This window comes from Lontra canadensis, unplaced genomic scaffold, assembly GCF_010015895.1.
Source record: "Lontra canadensis isolate GAN:19392208 unplaced genomic scaffold, GSC_riverotter_1.0 scaffold23, whole genome shotgun sequence".
NCBI lineage: Eukaryota > Metazoa > Chordata > Mammalia > Carnivora > Mustelidae > Lontra > Lontra canadensis.
This window is the reverse complement of record NW_022631017.1, coordinates 5308464-5328108: the sequence shown is the minus strand read 5'-3', so window position 1 is coordinate 5328108 and position 19645 is coordinate 5308464. Positions and strand designations below refer to the sequence as shown.

Sequence of the window (19645 nt, the reverse complement as noted above, 5' to 3'; positions counted from 1 at the left end):
CGCGATGTTTAAGAATCCGGGAGGCGGTGCGTTACCACGGAGACGGAGGAGGACGGCTGGGACTCCCGCGCCAGTTTGCTGCCCTAATCACGTGGAGGCGGTGAAGATGGCGGCCGCCCAGGCGGTGCAAGAAATGCGGACCCGCGTGGTTCTGGGGGAGTTCGGGGTTCGCAATGTAAGCCTGTGGCCTTAAGCTTGGGAAGAGAAAAGAGAATGGAACAGGGATGAGTTGGGGTCGGAGTTGGGGCGGGCTTGCCCTACCTGCCCCTTCGCAGACTCGTCTTTTTTTGCTCTAGGTTCATACCACCGACTTTCCTGGTAACTATTCGGGCTATGATGATGCCTGGGACCAAAACCGCTTCGAGAAGGTAGGTGGGTGGGGCTGGAGAGGGTATTTGGAACGGACCTTGTGATTTGGGCAGCCTGTGTCTTGGAAGCAGCTCTTGGGATTCGCTCGGTTCATAAGTCGTTTGCTGAGCAACGTGTTAGGAGTTCCGTGTACACGGTTTGTGCTCTGTTCGACGAACAAGCTGTTTAATCTTGTTGAAGAGCGCGCATAAATGATTTCAGTATAATGTGGTAAACGTGATTGGTAGCGATAAGGACAATAAGGGATGGGGGTGATCCCACAGAGGCACTTAATCTAGAATGGAAAGCGGGTCAGCGGTATGGAAGATGTACTTCCTGAAGGAGAGGACATCTGAACTGAGCCCTGAAAGATGAGTAAAATCTGACAACAGGGAAAGGCGAGGGAGATCTAAGACCAAAAGCTAAACTACAAAGGCTTTGTGAGCTGTGTTTTGGGAGTGGCCAAGCAGTTTATTATTGTTCGAATGTAAAGTGCTAGCATGAGTGGTGGGCAAGATCGAAGTGCATATTAGACACTGTAGGTGATAGGGAGCTTTCAAAGAGCTCTGAAGCAGATATCTGATTTGCAGCCATAAAGGCTGGGAGAGAATGAATCAAAGATCAAATAGGGCAGTTAGATTTGTGACAGGATTGCATAGAGGAGTGGAGGTTGAAGGCATGAACTAAAATTATGATCAGAAAAATAGAGCAAAGGGAAGATAGAAGGTAAATTTGGTGTTTGCTTTGATGTCGGCTGTGAGGAGGGAGTGTAAAATGACCCAGCTTGAGGAACTGCTTTAATGAACGGTGGTACCATTTACTGAGGAAAAGTAAGTCTGGGGAAGGGGAATGATACTATATTAAGTTTCCTGTATGTGGAGAAATTTAGCAGGCTAGTAGAACATGTGTTTGAAAGGAGATCAGAAGTGAGATAGATTGGGAAGTTTTCAGTACATGATTGTTAAACCATGAATGTGATTGAGGTCGTTTTGGAGAGAGACAAAAACCTGGAAGATAGTGATGTTTATGGAGTCGGTAAAAGATTGTGAATTTAGAAGAATTCAGGAGGAGGAAGAGAACCAGAAGACTGGTGCTCAGACGCCAAGGCAGAGTTTGAAAATGGAGGGATTCTGGGATACCTGGGTGGCTTAGTTGGTTAAACCACTGCCTTCGGCTCGGGTCATGATTCCAGCGTCCTGGGATTGAGTCCCACATCGGGCTCCTTGCTCGGCAGGGAGCCTGCTTCTCCCTCTGCCTCTGCTTGCTCGCTCTTTCTCTCTCTCTGACAAATAAAATCTTAAACACAATAAAAATAAAAAAGAAAATGGAGGGATTCTATCAATGCTGGATGCAGCAGAGGAGTCTAGTAAGATAAGGATTGAATAGTGTCAACTAGATTAAGGGGTGTGGAAGCCTGTTCTCTCATAGAATAGTTTCTGTGGATGGTCTAGCTGGAGGCCATATTGCAGGTGATTTTAAATGAATACAGGATTAAAAACAGGGAAACTTTTCAAGAAACTAATAAAGGATTAGGGAAGAAAGGAACATCTATGAGGGTCTGGCCGAAGGGAGGTTCTTGGGTGAGAGAGAACATTAGGGGCAATATCCAGGGGGAGGATATTGACTTCATAGAGAGCAAGCTTCATTTATTGCATTTTCTGTCCCTGCAGAACTTCCGTGTAGATGTGGTGCACCTGGATGAAAACTCATTGGAGTTTGACATGGTGGGAATTGATGCAGCCATTGCCAATGCTTTTCGACGCATTTTATTAGCTGAGGTATTTATCGGTGGGTATAGTGGCAAGGGCGGAGTTGGGTAGGAAAATGTGCAATCACCTTACTTGGAGAATTCTCAGGTTGCCCCTTTCTTTTAGTTTCTTGGCAGTTTTGCTGAGCATTCCTCCTGCTCATTCCTCATAAACTTTTCATCAAGCATTCTTCTAAAAGTGGTCCTCCTATGTCAGGAAGTAGGAGTAAATAGGGAGTCTGTAGGTGAATGATCCTGTTTTCTTGGTCAGGTGCCAACCATGGCTGTGGAAAAGGTCCTCGTATACAACAACACATCCATTGTCCAGGATGAGATCCTTGCTCATCGCTTGGGGCTCATTCCTATTCATGCTGATCCCCGTCTTTTTGAGTATCGGAACCAAGGTCAGTGTTTGAGAAAATGAAATTGTGGCAAAATGGGAACAGTTTTCTTCCGCAGTTGATACTAGAGTCCTACTGCCTCTGTTCAGATCCTGGATTGACTACTGTAAGACTGTAAGCAAGTTACTAACGTTTTGGTACATGAGTTGTTGGGATCTATGTGAACACTTGCCCATGGCCTTCTGTAATTTGTCCAGAGGAGTAAATGACAAATGCATATTAATGCACACAGTGTAGTGTCTGGCACCCAAATGTTCAGCTGTTCTTTAAGAGCTGCCACTTCTATCTTTTGTTCAGGAGACGAAGAAGGCACAGAGATAGATACTCTGCAGTTTCGTCTTCAGGTCAGGTGCACACGGAATCCCCATGCCGCTAAAGATTCCTCTGATCCCAACGAACTCTATGTGAACCACAAAGGTGAGTGGTGGTGGGTGAGCAAGAAGGCCCCCCCTTTGCTGGGTGCTAGTTTTAAGGACTGAGGTTTCTCTGATGTGCTGCTTTCTCCAGTGTACACCAGGCACATGACATGGGTGCCCCTGGGGAATCAGGCTGACCTGTTTCCAGAGGGCACTATCAGGCCTGTGCATGATGATATTCTCATTGCCCAACTGCGGCCTGGCCAGGAGATTGACCTACTCATGCACTGTGTCAAGGGCATTGGTAAGAACCCTGAGGGCTGCCCTGGGTGGTGGGGGGCGGGGGGGTAGTGTGATTACAGTTGGGTGAGGTGTGACTAAGGTGTGACTCAGGTGAGTGGTCTTGACCAGCAAAAAGCCAGTGGGCCTCTGTTAGGGGCTTATCTAACATGAAGAAGGTTTCCATACAGGCTCTGATTTCAGTCTACCCTCCAGGCAAAGATCATGCCAAGTTTTCACCTGTGGCAACAGCCAGTTACAGGCTCCTGCCCGATATCACCCTGCTTGAGCCTGTGGAAGGGGAGGCAGCGGAAGAGCTGAGCCGGTGCTTCTCACCTGGGGTCATTGAAGTGCAGGAGATCCAAGGTAGGCCACTGGGGATGCCACGCATTCAGGTCAGGACCTAAAGTACATCTTCTATAAGGGTAGCGGAAATAAAAGCTTGGGGCTTGTGTATTTAGAACAGAGTTTTTCATTAGGTAAGAAGGTGGCCAGAGTTGCCAATCCCCGGCTAGATACCTTCAGCAGGGAAGTGTTCCGGAATGAGAAGCTGAAGAAGCTTGTCCGACTTGCTCGGGTTCGCGACCACTACATCTGTGAGTATCGGGTGGGGGTGGGGGTGCAGGGGACAGGTGTTCCGTGCTGCAGCTTCCTGGCGGAGTCCGGCTTAGAAGCTGGCAGTGATGCGGCACAGGAGCTGGTGCCAGCACACCTGGGCTCAGGGCTCTCTCTGCTTCCCAGTCTCTGTCGAGTCAACAGGGGTGTTGCCACCAGAGGTGCTAGTGAGTGAAGCCATCAAGGTACTGATGGGGAAGTGCAGGCGGTTCTTGGATGAACTGGACGCAGTTCAGATGGACTGAGCCTGCACCGGCTTCTTGGCGTGGCTGGGCTGCTCCCAAGCCAGGCTGAAGATCTGGGGTCCTGACCTGCCCTCACAGGACTGCCACAGAGTCCAGTGTGACTGGAGGTCCTGGGTTTTCTGGGGCAAGTCTAGCCTTTTCAGTTGATACATTTTGTTAAATGTGCCACAGAATATGACGTGCCTTTGTAAGGCCTTCATGTAAATAAAATCACATCCAAATAAAAATCCTTTTGTCAGGACTACCTGAGTTTTAGCCCCAAAATATGGGCCCTCAACTCCGAAGAGGTTTGGCATTATTTAGCCCTTGGGAACACTGGGTTCAGGTGTTACTGCAGGTCAGGGCCAAATCCCTCTGAAGCCTTAAGAGAAATGCCAAATTGAGGTGGTTTCTGGGGGCTCAGCCACAGAAAGATACTGTGTACCACTTTACCCATCTTCTGGATTATCACAGGAAGCATCAGGTCTATAGCTGTCAAGTCACACTGCTATTAAGTGTCACACAAGGGTGGGCACCTGGCTGGCTCAGTTGGCAGAGCAGGTGACTCTTGACCTCAGGATTATAAATTTAGCCCCGTGTTGGATGTAGAGATTACTTAAAAATAAGATCTTAAAAAAAAAGAGTCACAAGGGACAGCAGAAGTTCCCTTTGGGCGGTGCTTTAGAGTCCGGCCCCAGCAGCCACAGAGAACACTGGGAGAGTGGGAAGACCGGCCTAGTGTAGGTCTGTCAGGAATAGAAATCTTTTTCTGACTGGCATACTGTTTGAGAAAGCTCAACAGAACAGGTGCATCAGTCATCACTCTTCCTGTCCAGTTCCCTTAGCAGGATGTTCAGGAGTAGTGACACTAGAAGTCACTGGTTTGAAAAAGGCAGATGGGGCCCTTTCTGTATGAAACGGAGATCTTTACTGACATGCAGATGTGCTTTAGAGTTAATGTTGCTACAAAAAGGTTCTATAAACAATAGAAAACTTCTAACATGAAGTCACAGGATGTTAAAAATATTACAGCACAATAAATACAACTATGCCCTCCATAGCCCCAACCAGAGAGGAGTAGGCAGCCATCAAGTTGGGAGGGAAACCTACTAAGACAGTCTTCAGAGTTGACAGGAAGCAGCCCAAAGCACCACTCAGGAAGAGGGCATGGGGTGAATCTGCCACGGAAACATCTCCACAGGACCCCCAAGTCCTGTTTGCCTAGGTTCACCTCTCTTCAACCCTGCCTGGGTGCCACCTGCTCACAGCTGTAGCTTGAGCTCAGGCCGTTCTGCTCAGTCCTTACTGAAGCCCTTGTGTCAGTGGGCTGCATGGATGACAGGCCTCCTCCGAAATGCAGACATTCTATGTGGTTTCTGTATGGATTAAGGCTGGCTATGGCCAGCCTTGACTCAAGGCTAGGGTCCTGCATTCACGTCCCTGCTGCTTACAGGGCGATCCAGTGACCTTTAGAACAGAGTGGAGCCTCACAATACAGGTTGTGATAGGAAGGCATATGTTCTTTTCTTTTGGAAATGGTCCACGAGAAGTGACCAGGGACCTGAAAGACCATGAGATTTTTGAAGGCACCTGGACCCAACTAGTCCGAGAAGAGACCAGTGGCTTTGCACAGACAGAGTCTAGCTGGTCTGCATTATCCTCTGATGCCAATGGCATCACATGACACTAGATAGGGTACTGTGGCTCTTATGCCTGAGTGGACCCTGGGGCTGGGGAAACCACGCTGAGGGACTGTGCATGGAGTATGTGTGAGCTCTAAGGGGAGGTCAGAAAGCACTCTGGATCCTGGTCCAGCCCTGGTCCCTGATGGTACTGCTCTCGACACTGTGTCCAGAGCTTGGTGACAGCCTGTACTGGGGATCACATCAGGTGACCAGATTTTTGCTCGAAACAGAGCAGGAACTGGTCACATTCAGTTCGGCACTCAGCACCTGACCCAGACATGCCCCTGGGATACAGGGAAGGTCCTCTGCCAGCCCAGTGGTAAAGGGGCTCAGCGGGACTTGCAACAGCCCAGGAGGAACTCTCTGGCGCAAGCAGTAGACCAAGCCCCTTTGCAAGCCTGGCTAGTTGCAGTGCTGGGGGTTAGCACCCCGAGTTACCGCTCTACGCAGGTATATGGCTACATGGGGGCGGGAGGGCTTGGGGAGTAGGGCCAGTCTGCTCTAGCTTTTCTTTCTTGGAAAAGTTGAAACTCCGAGTAGAACGGGAGATAGCTGGGAAATCTAGACGGAATGGCATGAGCACGAACTCCCTTTCTTGATACCTTAGGTATCGTTACTTCTGCCCTGCACTGGGCCCCCTCTCTCCAGCTCCAGACCTGGATCTCTCTCCAGGCTGACAGTGGTGTAAGGTGAGGTGGCAGTGGAGAGGGGCCTAGAGATTAGCTACGAAGGGGAAGAAGAGATGACAATAAAGGCCGAGGAAGAATGCCCAAAAGTTTGATTCAGGGTTCAAAGATGGTGGCCAGGCCACCCTCCTCGTTGTCCAGCACCTCTGTCTCCAGCATTGGCTTTGTTTTTTTGAAAAGTGAGGGGAGATTCTTAATGTGAACTTCTTTTCGGAACTGCTCTCCCAAAGGTTTCTGTGGAAAACAAATGAAAAGAATTGATGCTGGGCCCTGAGGAGTGGGTTGTTTTAAAGATCATGACAGGGATGCCTGGGTGGCTTAGTCGGTTAAGCATCTGCCTTTGGCTCAGGTCCTGATCCCAGGGTCCTGGGATCCAGTCCCACACATTGGGCTCCCTACTCAGCACGGAGCCTGCTTCTCCCTCTCCCTGCCACTTCCCTCTGCTTGTGCTCTCTCTGACAAATAAAATCTATTTTAAAAAATTAAAAGAAAAATCGTGACTCCAGCTGGTCTCTGGTCTGCACAGACCCATCGTCTAAGCCCGCAAGTGTGGGTCGAGCCATCAGGGAGCACTAGGGGAGGCATGTGACCTACCCCAATGCAGCCAGCAATGAGGCGTTTGAATTGGTCCTTCCGGCGCTTGTCAGCCACTTTCTGCAGAGAGGGGTTCAACAGCTTGCAGTCAAACTGGTCCAGAGAGTCCTTCTGTATGTCAGGGATCTGCTCCATCACAGCCCTTATTTCCAGGTACCGGGGGCGCTGCAGGGTGGGGATATAGAAAACCATGCAATGGCGATGGCTGGGCCCTGGCACCTTTCCCATCCCCCACCATGCCCAGGGGCAGGACCAGCAAGCTGGCAGCTGCCTGCTTTTATGATGGCCGAACCGCCTGGGGGCAGGCCCCGAGGGCTGAAGCTGCAGTGCACCTCCGTGCTGTTTGACTCACCAGCGCTTCATAGATCTGGAAGGCCAGGTGCACCAGGGAAGCCATGCAGCCATCATGCTGCCCGTGCGTCTGTAAGCCCTTCAGCACACTGGTGAAAAGCCATGTAACGGCATCTGCGAGCAGTGTCCCTGACAGCACCTGGGGACACAGCTGTGTTCAGGGCCAAAGGGGTACCCTTGGAGAGCCCCAGCAACCCGCTTCTAACTGATTCAATCCTCATGACCCTAGCCTCTCATAAGGGGTAAGGAGAAGGGGTAAATAATCATACTTGTTTGAGCAGAGGCCAGCAGAGCTGGGTGGTGGTCCTCTGGCAGGACAGAGTATCCTTCCAGGCAAGGGAATTGAAGGCTGTAATTAAGAGCGCCGTACAAACATCCTAGTGGGAAAGGATGAAGGATTCCAATGAGAAAATGAATACAATTTTCTGAGTAGGCCTCTGCGCGAGGAGCTGGAGTTTTCATAGGTAAACATGAACGTGACAAAAGCAGCTACTGGAGACGAGCTTATTTCCTCTGTGTATCAGGCAGTCAAAAAGAAAAAAAAAAAAAAAAAAAGCCCATACAGAAGAGAAAACCCATGTGTAAGGAGACCTAGCTCAGGCCTGGGCTCGAACACCACAACGCACCCGTATGCTTCTGAAAGCCTTTTTCCATGCCAGCACAGGAGACACCTTGACCTCTCCCACTGTTTTTTGGAGCTTTAGGAACGAGGACCTTAACTCATATAAAGCAGCATTACCCAAAAGAATTCTTTGATGGCATCATAGGCTGAGAAAAGTGGAAGCCGGCGCCATACCTGGAAAGCAGAAAACCCTCCCCTGTCCCCTCCACCCACCTCATGCTTCATTAGACATTTGCCCAGGTCTGTAAGCTCCGTCATGGTGGAGGGGGCAACCTCTGTGGCCATCATCTCTTCATCTGTAAGCAGAGAGCAGAATGTTAAGCTCCATCCTTTCAGAACAGAGAAAAGCAGGCCGCCAAGTAAGGGAGAGCTGAGTACCCCAGGCTGCCTGGTCAATGAGCAGTCCTGGGACAGCCCCCCAGCTGCCTGAGAGGGTGTAGAAGCCCCTACCCATGGCAGGTCTGGAGGTGCATCTGGCTGCAGTGTGAAAAATAGTGGGAAACAGGAGATTCTCTCAACAGTTACTTAAAAAGCTGCAAACACTGAGGATCTTTTGTGGTTGAAGTATTTGAAGACCCCACTGTAGCAGGCATGGACTTAGTTCCTGGGGATGTTAACAGGAATAGGACAAAGTCCCTACCCTGATGGGAGTTTACATCCTAACAAGGGAAACAGGGAATACATGAAGTAAAACAATGTTAATACTTAACACAGTGTTAAGTGCTATGAAGAAAAACAGAGCAAAGGAAGGACACAGAGTGGCTGGCTGGGGCGGCTAGTTTTTCTAAGTTGGTCATGGAAGACCTTTCAGAGGTGACATGTGAATGAGGGACAGGCCACGGATACAGCTGGGAGAAAAGCTATTCTAGTAGAGCAAACAGCAAGTGCAAAGGCTCTCCAGTGGGAGTATGCTGGAGGAATATAGCAAGAGGGCCAGTGGAGAGAAAACCCAGACGGACATCCCCCCACCAGCGCAGACTGCTGGAGAAACCATTTCTACGCGAACTGACCTGGCTACAGAAGGGACAATATTCTGGAGTCTAAGGGCAGACCTCTGGAGGACCATACAGCATGCTTACTTACCATCTCCATCTGTAGGGGGAGCAGTACCATGGTCAGCAGTTTTCTTTGAAACACAGCACACCGCTAAAGCAAGAAAGTGGGGTTACTGGGCTTTCTGCCACCAGACAAGAGCCACCTCTGGACAATAAATCCCAAATGGTCTTCCGGGCAGATGAAATTGGGGGAAAAGTGGGGCACTGTCCAGGCACAAAACCACCTTCACCAGCAGAAACAGAGGTGGTGTTTGACCGGACTGCTCTGGTGCCTCTAACTTCAATCAACTAGAGGAAAATGACAGAATTTTCTGAGAGCAGGTGACCAGGAGAGAATGTCTACTGATACATCCTTGGTCTACTGTGAATCTCAAACAAATGAAATAACCAAAAAAGAAAAAAGAAAATTAGCCACCTCACGTCCAAGTTATAAAAATTTTCCCATTCTGACAAAACCAGGAAGTTACTCCTGCCATTAATCCAAATTTCTATTATTTTAGACCATTCCCACATATTCTAGTCTTAGAAATACAATAGAGTCTATAATTCATAGGATGTCCTTCAGTTGATTTAAGGACTACCTGGTTTCTATCTAGTTCATTATTTCTTAACCATCTGTCAGTAATGCTGTAAACATGCCTTAATGAGACTGGATAAGCAACCAGTTCTTTTCCCAGAAAAAATCTTGTCTACTACCCCTACGTCCCACATGCCACTTACTGATTAGGTCCATGACTTCTCGGGTTAACATCCTCACCAGTTGCTCCTCTAACATCTCTTGAGACTCTGGGTTGTCATCCGCGGTGTCATCTTCCCCACTGCAGAAAAGCAGGGGGCCAAGTTCCACAGGAGTACAAAAGAGGGAAGGACAAGAAAAACAGTGCCCCTAACCAGACCATCTGTGCTCACTTCCTTCTCCTGGCTTCCTTTGGTCTACGTTCCACGCCAATGCTGGGAACGGGACAGCAACGATCCACTGAGGCAGACATTATTACTTGACTCTATCCAGTGGGCTAAAGGTACTAGATCAAAATCCAAAGTGGGTAAGGATGTCTCAGCACCCTCCTAAGACAGAATATGCCTAACGGTCACAGACAAGCCATCTACCATGTAGGCTGAGGACGACCATAACCTGCAGCTTTCTAGCCCTGAAGAACAGTGCTCCCACCAAGAGAAGAGATGCTTCTTACCACAGCAGGCTCCTCTGGTTGATGACTTGCCATTTCTGGGAAAGCCTCTGGGAAAACAAAAGGGAAATAATGCTGACAGTGGGGAAGAAGTTGGAACAGATAATATCTATGGTCCACTTCATGAGTAGAATGAACCGAAGATGATTCCAAGATCTCAATGACAGCCTTGGGAACCCCAGAAGGTTAAACTACCAGATGTGGTCTCTAGAACCTCTCTTGGGCCCGTGACAAGAACAGGGTATCCCATGCTTGGAAAGAATCAACAATACTGTAGAATTCCCAGGTCTTTCTGGACATTGTTCTCTACCCAGCTGGTCCTCCTGCTTAATCCCACAGTTGGGGAAACAGACCCAGAGGAGGGACTCCCCTGATCGCCTCTCCTCAGTTAACAGGAGGTCAGGAGCAGAACTAGAGTGTGCAGGTCTTCGTAGGCAACTGAATCAGTCTAGTTCAGGGGAAAGTGAAGGGGGGGCTCAATCCATCACAGCAAGCAAAGCCAAGAGCAGGGGACCCTTTCAGGAACTCCTGACTTGCAAAACTCATAGGACAGGCCAACCCGCCTAAGGGTCCTCTTTGCTCCCCCTTCTGACGAATCTCTTACCATGTGGAGGTAGGTGAAAAGAGGTCCAAGGATTGGAGACACCAGGGCTTCATAGTGCTCCGGGGGACAGAAGAGCACCAGAGGCTTCACAAAGACCCATGGCGCGGCGGGTTAAGAAGTTTTAGCACATGAACACAGACCCCTCTCTTTCCAAGGCACCCCTCTCCTGCCAGGCAGCAGGATACCCCTATGGGCAGAGTTAACCCTCAAAAGACCTACAAGATGCCTAGGACATTCTGTGTTAATAGGCAAAAATCTGGGGCACCTGGGTGGCTCAGCTGGTTAAGCATCTGCCTTCAGGTCAGGTCATGATCCCAGGACCCCTGCATCTCAGCAGGGAGTCTGCTTCTCCCTCTCACTCTGCCCCTCCCCTGCAGTTTATCTCCTCTCTCATGCTCTCTAATAAATAAAATCTTTTAAAAAGGGGGGGGGGCAAAAATCTTCAAACTCTTTTCCAAAAAGCCCTGGCTACTGAGGAATGGATGCTAGGCTGCACATTACAGGCATTTATTTGCCCAAAGAGGAGGAACACTCTCTTTTACCTAAAGTTCTCCTTTAACTCCAGGGAAGAAAGATACTCTCAAAAACATTTAAAAAAAAGAAAAGAGAGAGAGAGAGTCCAAATGGGAATGAAGTATGAGAGGAAGCACCTGACAGGATATAGAAGAGATTAAAAAAAAAAAACCAAAAACCCTTTGTCTGTCCTATTTCCAAGAAGTGGGTTGTCAAGATTTACCCCGAGGGAGAACACTTTGAAGACCTGCCCCCAGTCTGCCTTCCTGTTTTCCCGCCATTTACGCCAATCTTCTCGTCCACTGAATGTGATTATCACACACTCGGATAAATGATTCCATCTATTCCACACTGCTCAGCTCTGCCTCCTCCAGTGCCTGAGAGCAGCTCCTGTCTTCAATCTCCCAGCTCTTTGGGTTTATCTAGGGACTTTGGAAAGGATATGAAGCATGGGTCTGAGACGGTAGTCAGGAATATTGTTCAAGTTGACAAAGGCCGAGCTGAGGAGCTGAGTAGCCAGGTGCTCCACGGTGTAGAAGTCCTGCTGCATGGAAGGACCCGCCTTCCCGAGGATGTGGAAACTGCAAGGGAACATCACAGCCAGTGACAAAGCCCACCTTGGTCACTGCCAGCCCCGAACACCCCAGGAATTTCTAGCTTATCTCATTTGTAAGGTAACTTCAGCTCAATCAGTAATGCACCCCTCACCTGCCTTTAAGAGAACTTGATAGCCAATTTAGCCATCTTTTTAAAGACAGATGTTGGCACCTGAGATCAACAGTAGCCTTCATTACTTCGTAAGGAACACTGAGTTACAATGAAGAGTCTCTTTTGGTTAGCCTGGCTGAGCAGAGCACTTGGTGAGTGAGGACAACGTCTGGGGTGTGGTGTGCTACGGGATGGCCAGTTACCTCCCCATCCTACAACCAGGACGCAAAGAAAAAGTCTGCCTAGAGGCCTCCAGAGTCCCATTCAAAGTAGGTTGAGTGGTGAGGGCTCTGAGAAAATGCAGCCCTGCTCAAAGTATCTGACACTGTGGTCTCAGCATTTTATGCCCCGGAAACAGACCAGTTAGGCATAAAATGTCAAGTTATGGCTAGGGCCGAGACATACATGACAATTATAAAAAAGCAAATGCAAGAAAGTCAGCCAATTCATTTCGGTGTGACATTAGAATCATTGGTTTCCTGTCAAATTTTTACTTCATCTTACCTGAACACTAGAATCTACATCAGAAGTCCTATCCATGGCATTCCTATACTATACATGTCTAAAAAGAGAATAGGGGTGCCTGGGTGGCTCAGTTGGTTAAGCAGCTGCCTTTAGCTCTGGTCATGATCCCAGGGTCCTGGGATCGAGTCCTGTAACGGGCTCCCTGCTCAGCAAGGAGTCTGCTTCTCCCTCTCCCCCTGCACCTGTTTGTGTTCCCTCTCTCACTGTGTCTCTGTCAAATGAATAAATAAAATCTTTTTTTTTTTAATAAATAAATAAATAAATAAAAAGAATAGAGAGAAGTAGCACTGGTTCCTTACCAGTTTTCATAGAGGGTGGAGAAAAAACGCTGCATCCTTTCCAAGACCGTTTTGTAGACAGGAGAGTCATTCAGTTCCAAGAGAGGCTGAGGTAAGCCTACAGGGAAAGATGGGTCATGAACATGCTTTTCTGCTGCCAAGGATCTTAACCTGCCGACACCCTACCACAGGCAGATGTGGTGTGGGGTGACAAGTGCCGTAAACACAAAGCAGCTCGCCATGTCTTCTACCAAATGGAGGTGTTATGAGCTCCCTTCAAGGTGACTGCAATGTTGTTTTTGGCAAGGAAAGGGGGAAACTTTTTCAGTGATCCTGACTTCAGACTAGACCTGGGCACTCCAACTTAAGCCTGGGGTTCTCCAGATGGGACTTGTACCAAAACACAGGATGACAGCTCAAAATGATCTCTTCATAAAGCACTGGGGATGCCCCCCTGCCCTGCTTTTTAAGTCGTGGAACCTTTCAAGCAACACTTCATGCAAAAGCCCAACATGTAAGGCAAATCAAAATGAAACTCATTATCGTCTGACCAAGATCTTGAAGATCCAAAAGAGCTAAATTTCTCATCAGAGGCAGTTTTTAATTTCAAGTCTTGCTCACGGCTGGAAGCTGACAGAGGGAACTGTCTGTCCATTCTAGTATGTTTTGGGTGACCATCTATTTCTATAGGAGGAATTCCTGGCTTTATTTGAATAACTGAATGGCAGGTTGGGGGAGTGGGAATGGGTGGTGAAGCAATACCTATTTTTTATAGAAATTACATTTCTTGATATTCTATTTTTATTTTCTGTAATGAGGACCTTTAGTGCAGTGATGCCAAAGGAAAAGGCCCAGGACCATGTAAGCCGAGACACACAGAAACAAGCTCCAGAAAGGCCAATTAACACCCTTCTTTTCATGACTGTCACAGCCGAGGAATGCTCACTGGCCTGCTTACTGACAGCTAGGCCCAAGCCCAGGTTACTGCTGGGAACGGAGAGACCCTGTGGGGGCTGTGATGGTGAGCCAGCACAAAGCTTCAGAGACGGGCACAAGGGTTAGGCAACTCTGGACGTCCCTGGCTCAAACTTCTCACCACTGCCTCGCTCTGTGTGTTCCAGCTGCATCGGGTCACCACTCTACTTCCTGGATACACCAGGCTCTTCCCTGCATGCTGCAGCATCTCATACCTGCCATTCTGTTTGCCCAGAAGGCTCAACATCTCTTGTCCAACCTGAGGAGCTCCTTCCTTCTTATCCTTCAAGTCTCTACTAGGAGGCAGTCCTCCAACTCCTCTCCAACATGGGTGAGGTTTCCCAATAAACACATGGCCACTTCCCTTCCCAGCACAAATCACACGATTGCACAGTTACTAAGGTGAAAAATGAGTTATAGCAACACTTGAATCAAGGTAACAACTGGGAGACATGGTTTAGAACCTATTCCTTTAAAATTTTTAATAATAGATATACAGCTAATTGAAGCTATTTTAGTTTAACTGCTTTTAAGATTCATTTATCTAAAAGCTTAACTGATTTATCACTTTTTTTTCATATGTGAAAGCAGGAAAAGTCTGCCAGCATCCTTCAGGTCAAAGAACCATGGTTTATTTATAAGCTAAAGACTGACACACACCTCTACCTGGAAGGGTTAACACTGCAGAGGGGGTGGCAGAGGGGAGAAACTGCCTCTACAGACCGAAGATAATGACGTCAACGCACTTGTTCCTGGAGACCCTGTAGGAACTCCACAGAGAAATAGGCGGTTAAGGTAGTGCCAGGCAAAGAGGAGGGGATGGTGACACAGGCACGCTGAAGCTGCTGGAGGGTCCATTAGAGGTAAGGTAAACTTCAAGAAAAGAAAAAATGGACCGATTTCTTACCTAAAATCGCAGATTTCTCTGCTTCAAGCATATCCAGAGCTTTTGTGAAAGGCTCTGCCATCTTGGCCAGCATTTCTGGTGCATATAAAGTATTGTGAGTTCTGCAAGAAACAATGACACTATGTGAACTTTTCCTAGTCGGCCTGCAGAAGGAAAGAATGGGTTTCATCCTGTAACTCAGTGATACTACACATCCACATAGAATTTAAATGTTTCCCTGGCACCAGGAATAGACTATTTGGCTGTATAGTATTCAATACCTAAACGCAATCAAGACGAGAAGCAAATCCTGAGACAGCTGGATGCTATCACGATCTAAAGCCAGAAAGGAAAATTCTTTTTTAAAAAGACTTGTTTTAAAGAGAGGGAGAATTGCCTTCTTAGCGCAGCGGGCAGCGCGTCAGTCTCATAAAGAGAGGCAGAGAGAGCCTGCGCATGCCGTGCATATGAGTGGGGCGAGGGACAGAGGGAGAGGGAGAGAACCCCAAGCAGACTCCACACCCAACACAGAGCCCAATGCAGGGCTCGATCCCACAACCCTGAGGATCATGACCTGAGAGGAAGCCAAGAATCAGATGCTCAACCGCTCGACTGACTGAGCCCCCAGGCACCCAGGGACAGAAATTCTTTCAAACCTGAGGTAATGCCTGGGCACTCTCAGTTTGCAGACTGACAGGGAGAGATGTTAGAGGCCCTGTGCTTTCAAAGGCTAGAACACAGAGCAGGTAATGAAACGCCCCCACGTTCAGATGTCTGGTTTTCATTCTAAGAGCCTGGACCATACAATGCTCTGACAGTTGCTTCTGCCTGCTGGAAGGACTGTCACAGCTCCCAAGAGAAGACCAAAATGCCTCATCTGAGCAGTCACTGGCTGTGGAGGACTAAGGAGCAATGACTGCGGACTTGAGCTAGTGCCATCCACAGCTGTCAGCCCTTCTCACCCACAGCAACGGCACCACCAACAATCCACAGGCAGAGTGTAACCACCTATCTTTCTTTTAAAAGGTAATTATAATAAGATTTCAAAGAGAAATCTTACAAAGAGAAAGTTATAAAATATAAGAGAAAAAAACAGAAGGGTTAAATATTTAAGATGCACACTGAACAGGGCACCTGGGTGTCTCCATCGTGAAGCATCTGCCTTCGGCTAAGGTCATGATCCCAGGGTCCTGGGATCAACCCCTGCATTGGGCTCTCTGCTCAGTGGGGAGCCTGCTTCTCCCTCCCCCACTCCCCATGCTTATGCTCCCTCTCTTGCTGTCTCTGTCAAATAAACAAATAAAATCTTTAAAAAAAATGCACACCAAACAGATCATTTTAGACCATGCTTTTAAATTAAAAAAAATACTCAACACTGTTTATTAAATCTAAACATGTACACTCAGTACAAACATTTTAACTTTTAGGATGCCACTTAATTCGTTCTAGTTTATCTCCCCACCTCCCTGAGCGCTAATAAGTTTGTCTCCTCTTCTAGCAATAAGCTTTTCTGCAGAGTTCTTGTGTACACATGTTGAGTTTCTCTATGGTGGACAAGCACACTGAATTGCTGGATACTGGTGCTTTGCAAGTCACGTGCTGCAAACGTCTTCTCCTGGTCCGTGGCCTGGCTTGCTTATACTGATTATTTCCAATAGGCTTTATGACCTCCCGTTTTTTCCATTGTGGTAAAATACATATAACATAAAATTTATCACTTTTAAGTGTACAGTTCAGTGGCACTAAATACACTCAGACTGTTGTGCAACCATCACCACTATCCATCCCCTATTTTTTGTCTTATAAAACTGAAACTCTGACCTAATAAACAGTATCTCCCCATTCTTCCCTCTCCTGGCTCCTGGCAACCACCATTATACTTTCTGACTTTAGGATTTTGACCATATTCAGCATCTTATGTAAGTAGAATCCTACAGGATTTGTCCTTCTGTGACCAGCTTCTGTCATTTAGCACAATGTCCTCAAGGTTCATCCATGTTGTACCATATTGAAGAACTGCCTCCCTTTTAAAGGCTGAAAGATATTCTATTGGATGTACATATCACATTCATCCACTGATAGACACTTGGGTTGCTTCCACTTATTTTTGTTAATGATTTTATTTTTAAGTAATCTCTATACCCAATGTGCGGCTCCAACTTACAACCCTGAAATCAAGAGTCTCATGATCTTCCGACGGAGCCGGCCAAGCAGCTTCCAGGTTTTAGCTAGTATAAATAATGCTGCTATGAATTTGAGTGTATAAATAAGTCTCTGAGACCCTGTTTTCATTCCTTTTGAGAACCCAGAACTAGAATTGCTGGATCATATGATATTACTTTTATTTTTTTGAGGAACAGTCCAACTGTTTTTTTGCAGCAGTCCCATTTTATATTCCCCCAACAGTGCACTCCCATGATTATTAGTAACTGCTTAGAGTGACCCACATATTCTTTAGGCTGTTACCTTCTCTTCAATCTTTTTTTCTGTTCCTCAGCTTCATTAATTTCATTATCTTATTATTTTTTTTTTTTTGAAGATTTTATTGACAAGAGACAGACACAGCGAGAGAGGGAACACAAGCAGGGGAAGCGGGAGAGGGACAAGCAGGCTTCCCATTGAGCAGGGAGCCTCATGCAGGGCTGGATCCCAGGACCCAGGAATCATGACCTGAGCCAAAGGCAGATGCTTAACTGATTGAGCCACCGAGGCGCCCCTCAACTTTTAACATGTAAAACTTAAGGGAAACTTCCAAGCAGGGAATGACTGGGGCCAAGGGCAGGTCACACCCTCTGTCCCCTCCCCAGCCCCCCCACCTCCCCACTGCCAAGAAGTAGGAACAGTTAGGTAACTAGCAGTTAATCTCCATTTCTCCCTTCCTCCAGCTTCTGGGAGCACCAATTTACTGCCTCTATAGATTTATCTATTAATAAGTAGATAAATTTATCTATTGATATTTCACACAAATGGAATTATAAATCAGAATTATAAATGGAATTATACAATACATGGCCTTCTGTGTCTGGCGTCTTTCACTCAGCGTAATAGTTTTAAGGTTCTTCTACATTACAGCACATTAATAATCCTTCCTTCCTTCCTGTGGCTGGATATCTGCATCTCCACTGATTGGCTACTGTGATATAGTGCTGGGAGAACATTACTCAGCAAGTATTTGTTTGCATACCTGTTGGCAACTCTTCAGGGTATATATGCATGAGTGGAAATGACAGGTCATGTGATAATTCTATATTTAAATTTCTGAAAAATAAACCATTTTCTTTTTTCCATAGTAGCTAAACCATTTTATGTTGCTCACCGGCAATGCACAAGGGTTCTAGTTTCTCCTCATCATTGCCAAAATGTATAATTCTGGGGTGGGGGTGTATGATGAGGCACAGAGGGAGAGGGACTCTTAAGCAGGCTGCATGGAGCCCGACACAGTGCTCAATCTCACAACCCTGAGATCATGACCAGAGCTGAAATCAAGAGTCAGGTGCTTAACTGAATGAGCCACCCAGGTGCCTCATAATTTTGTTTCTTTTTTAAAGATTACTTATTTAATAAAGAGAGAGCAGAGCAAGTGAGAACATGAGTGGTGGGGAGGGACAGACTCTGGAGAAGGAGAAGCAGACTCCCTGCTCAGGAGGAAACCTGATACTGGGCTCGATCCCAGTATCTGATCATGACCTGAGCCAAAAGCAGACACTTAACTCACTGAGCCACCCAGGTGCCCCATAATTCTGTTTCTAAAATAATTATTATTACTATTTATTTCAACCATTCTGTTGGGTGTGAAGTGGTATCTCATGGTTTCAATTTGCACTTCCCTAATTAGACCTTTAATGATGATGAGCATCTTTTTTGGTGAGTCTGGGGGGATTTTCATTTATGAATGGAGATAGTTTACTTCTTTTCCAATTTGGATACCTTTATTTCTTTTTCTTGCCTTAATTCTCCATCTACGACTGCCAGTACACAATGTCAAATGGCAGTGGAACTGGGCATCCGTGTCATGTTCCTGATGGTAGGAGGAAACCACTCCATCTTTAATCACTGAGTAAGATATAAACTATGGATTTTTCTTAAGAATAATTTTTCATGTCAAACAAGTTCCCTTCTACTCACAGTCTGCTGAGTGTTTTTATCATCAAAAGGTGTTAAATTTAGATTTTGTCAAATGCTTTTTTGTGTCAATTAAGATGATCACGTGGGTTTTTTCCTTTGTTCTATTAACATGGTGTATTACACTACTTTATTTTTGTATGTTAGAGTACTCTTACACCCCTGGGCTAAACTGCACTTAGCTCGGTGTATAATCTCTCAATCATGCCGTTGGGAGTCACTCTGCTCCTATTTTGTGAGGCCAGCCAAAACTCTGCCGTAGCCTTTATCTACTGCTGTGCAGAGCCCAAGAATTGGTAAAAGGTGCCACATACTTTGAAAAGCTGCAATTTGGTTTCTACTATAAGTCTTTCCCAGTGGTTTGGGAAGATGGCTAGTACTATGAAATGATCTCTGAAAAAATCAGTTCTTACTGAGAAGAAAAAGTTTTGAGTCTGACTGGGAGCAGACAAGCTATCTGTTTTTTTATCTTTTAATTAAGTGTGGCTGTGACCTCAAGATGTAATTTTAAAAAGATATTATTAACGCATTCTTGGTCAAACATCCCTGACACTACAACAGAATCTTGTATTCCTTATGGTCTCCCCTCCTCCTGCTCAAGAACATGATGGTCCCATGGGGCTACATCTCTAACTCATAAGAAGTGGCATGAGGACTCAAGAGTATATATTGCTTCTATATCGCTGATTTCCTGTCAGTGCTCACAGCAGGGACATCTACAATTCCTCGTAATGTTTAGGCTCCTGAAACATCACCTTTCCTGACTCTCCTGCAAGGCAGGGTTCTGCGCTTCCACGTTAAGAGAAAACTAGTTACTGCTCAGCAAAGAAAAACAACCAGGTAACAAAAGTTTTAAGTTTTGTATGATCTGTACCTATGTGAAA

The 19645-nt window shown here is 46.8% G+C and overlaps 2 protein-coding genes across 3 annotated transcripts in view; one reads left to right on the top strand and one right to left on the bottom strand.

Annotated features, from left to right (window-relative positions):
• The first annotated feature begins 49 nt into the window (after positions 1-49).
• On the top strand, positions 50-4218 carry POLR1C (RNA polymerase I and III subunit C). Its single transcript, XM_032862089.1, has 9 exons — positions 50-175; positions 297-368; positions 2019-2126; positions 2367-2499; positions 2794-2913; positions 3004-3156; positions 3348-3497; positions 3611-3727; positions 3873-4218. Exons 1-9 carry the CDS (start codon positions 107-109, stop codon positions 3989-3991), a joined length of 1041 nt encoding a protein of 346 aa, XP_032717980.1. The 5' UTR covers positions 50-106; the 3' UTR covers positions 3992-4218.
• A 2198-nt stretch (positions 4219-6416) lies between these two features.
• Positions 6417-19645, bottom strand: part of XPO5 (exportin 5) — a 45396-nt gene continuing 32167 nt past the window's right edge. For both annotated transcript variants that reach the window (XM_032862079.1, XM_032862080.1), the window contains 12 exons: positions 14661-14761; positions 12800-12896; positions 11712-11848; positions 10755-10852; positions 10154-10200; positions 9684-9781; positions 8992-9054; positions 8122-8204; positions 7556-7663; positions 7288-7425; positions 6936-7100; positions 6417-6575 (listed from right to left, as the gene is read on the bottom strand). In XM_032862079.1, the coding sequence (XP_032717970.1) occupies positions 6438-6575; positions 6936-7100; positions 7288-7425; positions 7556-7663; positions 8122-8204; positions 8992-9054; positions 9684-9781; positions 10154-10200; positions 10755-10852; positions 11712-11848; positions 12800-12896; positions 14661-14761 (1273 nt within the window). In that variant the 3' untranslated portion in view covers positions 6417-6437. The remainder of the gene's footprint in view (positions 6576-6935; positions 7101-7287; positions 7426-7555; positions 7664-8121; positions 8205-8991; positions 9055-9683; positions 9782-10153; positions 10201-10754; positions 10853-11711; positions 11849-12799; positions 12897-14660; positions 14762-19645) is intronic.